General features: G+C 47.4%; 1 protein-coding gene across 1 annotated transcript; it reads right to left on the bottom strand.

Annotated features, from left to right (window-relative positions):
- Positions 1-1982: 1982 nt before the first annotated feature.
- Positions 1983-4632, bottom strand: LOC119287519 (ammonium transporter 3 member 2). The gene is made up of 2 exons (XM_037567070.1): positions 3594-4632; positions 1983-2624 (listed from the first exon to the last, which is right to left on the bottom strand). Exons 1-2 carry the CDS (start codon positions 4522-4524, stop codon positions 2143-2145), a joined length of 1413 nt encoding a protein of 470 aa, XP_037422967.1. The 5' UTR covers positions 4525-4632; the 3' UTR covers positions 1983-2142.
- Positions 4633-7986: the final 3354 nt, after the last annotated feature.

Here is a 7986-nt window from a genome sequence, read left to right on the forward strand (position 1 = left end):
ACACCACGTCTTGTTGCGCGATCATGCGACGATTACTAATCTAACAGCCTGCTGCAATTTGGCCTATACTGTGTAGACGGTGCCATCTGAAGTGTTGTGCAAATTTCATGTGTGAAGTGTCATGAGTGTAGGAGACGAGAACACACGGACACGATTTAATTACATCAAAGACAGACTATCTATGATTTTTATTGGATTTCTCTACAAGTCAAATGTCTGATTTTTTAGCATGGAAACTTATGATGTCGTGAAGATGGCGATTTTCTCTAGTAAGTAATGGCAAATCTTTGCCATCACTAGTAGAAAACAGGGCTTTGGTCCAGGGCAGTTTTCATATTAGTCCCGGTTCAGTCAAGAACCGGGACTAATGTGAGCATTTATCCCGATTCGTGCGGCTAAGGCATTAGTCCCGGTTCACCTGGGCCCTTTAGTCCCGGTTCGTGCCACGAACCGGGACTAAAGTGTGCGATGCCCATTAGTACCGGTTGGTGGCACCAACCGGGACTAAAGGTTAGACCTGTAGTACCGGTTGGTGCCACCAACCGGTACTAAAGGTCACGTTTTCAAACCCCCCCTGTGGACCGACTTTTCTGTTTTAGAAAAAACAAAAGAAAATGATGGAAATGTCAAAAATTAAAAAAAAAATTCATCCGAATTTAACAGGGGGAACCCCGTTAAACATTTTCAAAATCCTCAAAAAACTAACAGAAAAAAAGTTACGAGGCTTTTAAGATCTAGAGTGGAAAAAATTGAAATAATTATTCTAGAATATTAGTGTTACTAAATAATGATCAAACTAATTATTCTAGAATATTAATGCTACTAAATAATTATTTCAGTTATTTTGAATTTTGGTCAAATCTGGTCAAACTGTGGTCAAACCATGGTCAAACTAATTATTCAAGAAATATTAGTGTTACTAAATAATTATTGTTTTTTAAAACAATAGTTTCAAACACAAACAGTGAAATGTGTCACTTCATGCTCAAGCAAAATTCATGAAGGTTAATAGGATTGACATCTTACTATTGTCAGGAAAACAACAAGTGCAGACTTGGAAACGAGAGAGAATATAATCCGGAAGTTAAGCGTGCTCAGGCTGGGGGAGTGGGAGGATGGGTGACCGTTCGGGAAGTTAGATGATTTGGAATGATAAGGGATGATTAGAGGATAAATTGAGCAGTGATGAGGGGTGGTGATTACACACTAGAGGTTAAAATAATTCAGAAATTTGAAAATCAAAAAAATTTTAAAAAAAAATCATAAAATTTCCTTTAGTCCCGGTTGGTGTTATCAACCGGGACTAAAGGTGGAGCTCCACGTGGCCGCGCCCTTTAGTCCCGGTTCTGATTGAACCGGGACTAAAGGGGAGAGGCATTAGTACCGACCATTTAGTCCTGATTCAAAAATCGGGACTAAAGGGCCTTACCAACCGGGACAAAAACCCCTTTTTCTACTAGTGCATGTTCATTTTTTTGCTAGCATTTGTCATGCTTGCTAAAGAAAATTATCATCCTCGCGACAAAATAATTTGTCATACAAACGTTTGATTTATCATGCTTAAAAATCAGATGTCTAATATTTAATATTCCTGCTTTTATCACATTATGTGGAACAAAATGTCTTCTTACCAGCCATTTAACACCGTTAGCTAGAAAATGGACGAAAGTGTCACAATGGCATCAAATTTAGATTCAGGAGCAAATATTGAAGAACATTTTTTAGGGCCAAATAGAGAAGCCCAATGTCCAGGCCAAATAAGGAATTCGCTCATTGCTTAGTGGAATAACACCACGTAGCTACGTACTTGTGGCTGGCGTAATGCAGACGAGGCCGTCAGCCAATGGACTGTAGTTCATTGTTATAGGATTCGTTGTAGAATTTTAGAGATGGTCTTGAATTTTTCCGTGCTTAATTCAGTTGATTCGGCATCGATTCTTAGCTTTGTCTCACGTCATTAAATAATTAATAATATATGACTTTGTGTTTCACTATCAATGTAGAGACCGGGGTTATCCTCGAATATACATGAGCTACAAATTTACATGTTTTAGGCAGAAAAAGTGAAAATAAAAGGTGACACGGTATAGAAGGGACACACATGACATAACAAGGAGAAGCAAAGTAACAAAGCAGAGAAAATCACACCGGCACGACGGCGGCGCCGTGCTTGGTGTCATCGTAGTGCTCGCCATCGCCCCACAACGCATAGGCCTCCTCGCCGTGCACGGCGTCGTCGCCAATGGCGAGCTTCTCCTCGGACATGCGCAATGGGACAACTAAGCGGATGACGACGCAGATAATGGACGTGACGACCACGTTCCACCCGATCACGAAGAGCGCTCCGGCGATCTGCTTCCCGAGCTGTGCCCCGCCGTTACCACCATAGAAGGCGCCGCGGGAGTTGGTGACAGGAAGGAATAGATTGCAGAGGTTGGGCTCGGCGAAGAGGCCGGTGAGGACGCCGCCCAGCAGGCCGGCGACGCCGTGGGTGTGGATGACGCCGAGGGTGTCGTCGACGCGTTGAAGGAGCTTGGAGCGCTTGTGCAGCACCATCATGGTGTACCATGGCACGCTGCCGGCCAGCACGCCCATCACCAGCGCCGCCCAACCCTGCACGACACCTGTATCGCCAGGGGCAAAAGTGTCAAACCACTGTATTAGATGTGAAAAAGGAACTAGTAGTTCTTCTTTCGTTTTCCATGTGATTTGTCTACGGAGAAATTTCGCAGATGAAACAAATGGGCAACTTGGTCAAGAGTTGAGACTTTGACTTGAGATGGTGATAAGTACCAACATGCATGGGCAGAAATGATAAACTGGGACGTTAGAGATTCCTAATCCTATGGATCCTGGCATAATACGCATCCAGATTCCACCTACTTGATCGATGTTAATCGTTCACTAGTGCAGTGGTTATTTAGGATTTATAAATTGAAGGTGCTGACTACGTCCACCCAAGTGAGCTAACTAAGGCTGGTTGGTCATTAGATTTGAACAAATTAAAGGTAAGATGGTGCTACTGATCTTCTCCGGTTTTGACTTTTGCGTGCAACGCATACAATTTTGTCTGGAGGAAAATTTGCAGAAAACAAATTAATGCGCAAGTTGGTCAAGTTGAGACTTTGACTTGAGATGGTGATTAGTACCGACTTGGACAGACACGATCGACCAATTGGCACACCAGAGGTTAGTTCCTCTGGTCTCGGCAAAAATATGCATCAAGATTCCACTAACTTGGTGTTGCTTATTTAGATCTCGAATTATTTATATGTATCGTGCTAATATGATTGTAAATTATTCAACTTGCTCACTACGTGTAGTAGCTAAGATTAGTTGGCATTCAATTCGAACGAAGATAAGATTTTCTTGCGGGCAACGCGTACAATTTTGAATCCATGGTCAACTAGGCTGTAACACTGGAAGAATCTCTCAATGCATGCATGCCATCACGTGCACATCTTAATTACGTGCCAGCAGGGGAACTTAATCAGTACTGCTATGTTAGATCGATGGTCTACTAGATGTCACAGAGATGAGATTAAGAAGAAGTTAATTAAATGAATGAATTGGTCGATGAAATAGCCACGTACCAGCGCCTGGCGTGATGCAGACGAGCCCGGTGATCACGGCCTGGACGGCGCCGACCACGGACGGCTTCTTGAAGAAGACGGCGTCGAGGCAGGTCCACACGATGAGGCTCGCCGCCGTGCAGATGTTGGTGTTCAGGATGGCCATGGAGGAGTCGACGTTGGCCGCGTACGGCCCGCCGCCGTTGAACCCGGCCCACCCCATCCACAGCAGCCCGGCGCCGGTGAGCGCGAACAGGATGTTGTTGGGCGGGAAGCTCTCCCTGTCCTTCTTGGTCCTTGGCCCGACCCAGTACGCGGCGGTGAAGCCTGCGACGCCGGCGGGGATGTGGATGACGTAGCCGCCGCAGTAGTCGATGACGCCCCAGTGGAAGAGGAAGCCGCCACCCCACACGGAGAAGGCGCCGACGGTGTAGGAGAAGGTGAGCCAGAGCGGCACGAAGAGCATCCACGCCAGGAAGCTCATGCGGCCCAGCAGCGACCCAGCCACGAGGATGAGCGTGATGGCCGCGAAGACGCACTGGAAGTAGACGACGGTGGCCATGGGGAAGTAGGGCTCCACCATGGCCGTCTCGAGCGAGCCGTCGGCGCGGTAGTGCGCGGTGGCCGGGAGGGAGGCGCGGCCGACGAGGAAGGCCTGGTCGAGCGCCGGGCCGGCCTTGCCCCAGAACGGGAGCAGCTCCTCGCCGAAGGACATGTTGTAGGCCCAGACGACCCAGCAGATCCAGACGGCGGCGAAGGCGTAGAGCGCCATGAAGGCCGAGTTGACCGCCCACTTCTTCTTCACCACGCCGCCGTACAGCACCACCATGCCCGGCACGCTCATGAGGCCCACCAGCGTGGACGCCGTCAGCTGCCACGCGTTGTCGCCCTTGTTCAGCCAGTCGGCCACCGCCGCCGACGTGTTCCCCTGGTACGCCACCGGCACCGACATCTTGGCCGACCGATCGACCTACCTATGCCTTGCTCAGTTGCTTGTCCTCGCCGTCCGGCGGCCACGTAGCTGCTAGCTAGCTCGCGGTCCGAGAGGGAATAAGCTGGAGGTATAAGGTGCAAGTGCTATAGCCAGGTCGTCTTCTTCGTATATATAGCTAGAGTGGGAGGGCAGCCTCCCCGCGTAGGTGGTGCAGTGGCCATTGATGACGTACGTTACACGTACCGGCCGGCCGTGCGGAGGAATCTCGCGCATGCATTTCACACTACCGGTTGAATAATCTCGGGATTCCGTTCACTGTACTTCAGTTGATGATCTGTACGTGTACGTGCTAACGACCTTATATGTCGTGGCCTCATTTTTTTCATGGTAATACGTGTCTTATTTATATCATAAGTATCATAATACAAGTCACCTAACCGATCTGGCAAAACTGAAAAGATAGCAGAAAGCTAGCCTTTGCACAAAGAAATAACAACCAAGAAGAAAAATTACAATCAAGATTGAAGAAACCTCTGAACTTGACACTAACGTCCGTCATCTGTCTTTGGAACCACCACAGCAGCCATCAAAAGAAAAAAAATGACGGATTACCTTCACACCCGAGCTCGTAGCGGCTCCATCACTGATATGCAGCTTTGCGGACCTCCAAGGTGACTCACCAAAGGCAAAACCATTACCGTTGAACGAATCTTGGCCTCATTAGCTAGTGCATCGTACAGTTCACACCCGTAGACTTTCAAGTCTAGGGCCGGTATGTACGGTATGGAATCTCGATTTGGCCGGCAGATTCTTCTTTGTCGCAGGTGCGGCCATACCTGGCCAAACGGGCCGGCCTAGCACGGCACGGCCCGGCCCATTGTAATCGTGCCTGGCCCGGCACGGCCCGCCAGGGCACGATTACTATGCGGGCCGTGCCGTGCCGGCCCGCGTGCTGCCCCTAGGCCCAGGCACGACCCAGTTAGTAAATGGGCCGGCACGTTTGTCCGTTTAGCACTGTGGGCCGTATATTTTCAGCCTATTATTTGACGCACTGAGCGTCTTTTAGCCTATTTTTACATGTTGAGCCATATATAAATGTAGAAAAAAATAAATAAAAAATTAATCGGACCGTGCCGTGCCGGCCCGCGTGCCCAGCCTTCAGGCCCAGGCATGGCCCAGGGCGTGCCGCGTGCCGGGCCTGGCCCGTTTAGCCCGTGCCGTGCCTGGCCCAAGACGGGCCGTGCCGGCGTGCTCACGGGCCGGCCCGAAAAAACCGGCCCATTTGGCCAGCTATAGGTGCGGCCGTGTAGTGCGGTGCATAGCAAGTACTTTGTCCGATTGATTAGAGTGTATTTGGGTCTCATGCAACAATAGCAAAAATGGTATAGACATCTTTTAAAAGAATGGATATAATTGGAAATAAAATATATACAACAAGCAAACAAAATAGTAACAACACCTGAGCTACGAACAATGACAACATTGTGCGCCAATGCATTTTACGCAGATGTTGATCCCACCATCCTCTTCTCCATGCCGGACATCCTGATCCCGATCCCACAACAGTGAATTTGACTTCATCCTTGGGAGAGACGGAGGTGCAACTACGTTTTCCACGTGACAAATTAAGCGTTAGATATATCTTCACGGAGCAATCTGTTGGGAAACGCAGTAATTTTAAAAAAAAATCCTACGCACACGCAAGATCTATTTAGATGATGCATAGCAACGAGAGGGAAGAGTGTTGTCCACGTACCCTCGTAGACCGAAAGCGGAAGCGTTATGACAACGCGGTTGATATAGTCGTACGTCTTCACGACCGACCGGTTCTAGCACCGAAGGTACGGAACCTCCGTGATCTGCACACGTTCACCTCGGTGACGTCCCACGAAATCTAGATCCAGCTGAGGTCGAGGGAGAGTTTCGTCAGCACGACGACGTGATGACGGTGATGATGAAGTTACCGACGCAGGGCTTCGCCTAAGCACTACAACGATATGACCGAGGTGGAAATCAGTGGAGGTAGGCACCGCACACGGCTAAACAATCAACTTGTGTGTCTATGGGGTGCCCCCCTCCCCCGTATATAAGGAGTTGAGGTGGGAGGGTCGGCCCTCTCATGGCGCGCTCAAAGGGGGGGAGTCCTACTCCCAGTAGGAGTAGGTTTCCCCCCTTTCCTTCCCTCTCTCTCCCTTCCTTCTTTTCCTACTCCAACTAGGGAAAGGGGGGCCGGCCCCCCACCCAATTCGGATTGGGCTTGGGGGGCGCGCCCTTCACCTTAGCCGCCTCCTCCTCTCTCCCACTAAGGCCCAATAAGGCCCATTGACTCCCCGGGGGGTTCCGGTAACCCCCCGGTACTCCGGTAAATGCCCGAACTAATTCGGAACCATTCTGATGTCCAAACATAGCCTTCCAATATATAGATCTTTATGTCTCGACCATTTCGAGACTCCTCTTCATGTCCATGATTGCATCCGGTACTCCGAACTACCTTCGGTACATCAAAACACATAAACTCATAATACCGATCGTCATCGAACGTTAAGCGTGCAGACCCTACGGGTTCGAGAACTATGTAGACATGACCGAGACTCGTCTCCGGTCAATAACCAATAGCGGAACCTGGATGCTCATATTGGTTCCTACATGTGTATGAATATCTTTACCGGTCAAACCGCATAACAACATACGTTGTTCCCTTTGTCATCGGTATGTTACTTGCCCGAGATTCGAACATGTATAAGTTATGAAGAAAGTAATAGCAACAAACTAAACGATCATCGCGCTAAGCTAACGGAAGGGTTAAGTCAATCACATCATTATCTAATGATGTGATCCCGTTAATCAAATGACAACTCATGTATATGGTTAGGAAACTTAACCATCTTTGATTAACGAGCTAGTCAAGTAGAGGCATACTAGTGACAATCAGTTAGTTTATGTATTCATACATGTACTAAGTTTCCGGTTAATACAATTCTAGCATGAATAATAAACATTTATCATGATATAAGGAAATATAAATAACAACTTTATAATTGCCTCTAGGGCATATTTCTTTCACAACCCTCCTTCATTATGGGTCTGACAACTGCTCCAAGGCCGCTCAAAAGTTTATGGACCATTTTCTCTAAAAAATAACGGTTATATACATCTAGTGGTAGATAAACTTCTCCAGTATGCGTGTACTACACTTAGAAAAAATAATCACATTATCATGTCGTGCACTTTTATCATGACAAGCTCCTTGAGAATACTGAATATGTTTTGAAAATTTAAACCACTTTTTGAAACTCAAGAAAAATAATTACAAAACTTTTTTTAACCATTTTGATGTTGGTTTCCACCAAATAATTTTAGTGATATTCGTAGTAACTTGCCTTTCCATTAATATTATGTACATGCTACAATGGGGTTTCATAGTAATACACATGACTTGTGCATGCATGTATCTTCTTACTTCATTTTCGACCCACGCAT

The sequence above is a fragment of the Triticum dicoccoides genome, chromosome 4A, assembly GCF_002162155.2.
Source record: "Triticum dicoccoides isolate Atlit2015 ecotype Zavitan chromosome 4A, WEW_v2.0, whole genome shotgun sequence".
NCBI lineage: Eukaryota > Viridiplantae > Streptophyta > Magnoliopsida > Poales > Poaceae > Triticum > Triticum dicoccoides.

What these genes read in the sequence shown, in the direction of transcription:
- LOC119287519 (XM_037567070.1), bottom strand. Translation starts at nt 4,524, where the DNA reads ATGTCGGTGCCGGTGGCGTACCAGGGGAACACGTCGGCGGCGGTGGCC. An exon ending in CTGCATCACGCCAGGCGCTG is followed by an intron (nt 2,625 to 3,593) that starts GTACGTGGCTAT and finishes CTGGCGATACAG; the next exon opens with GTGTCGTGCAGGGTTGGGCG.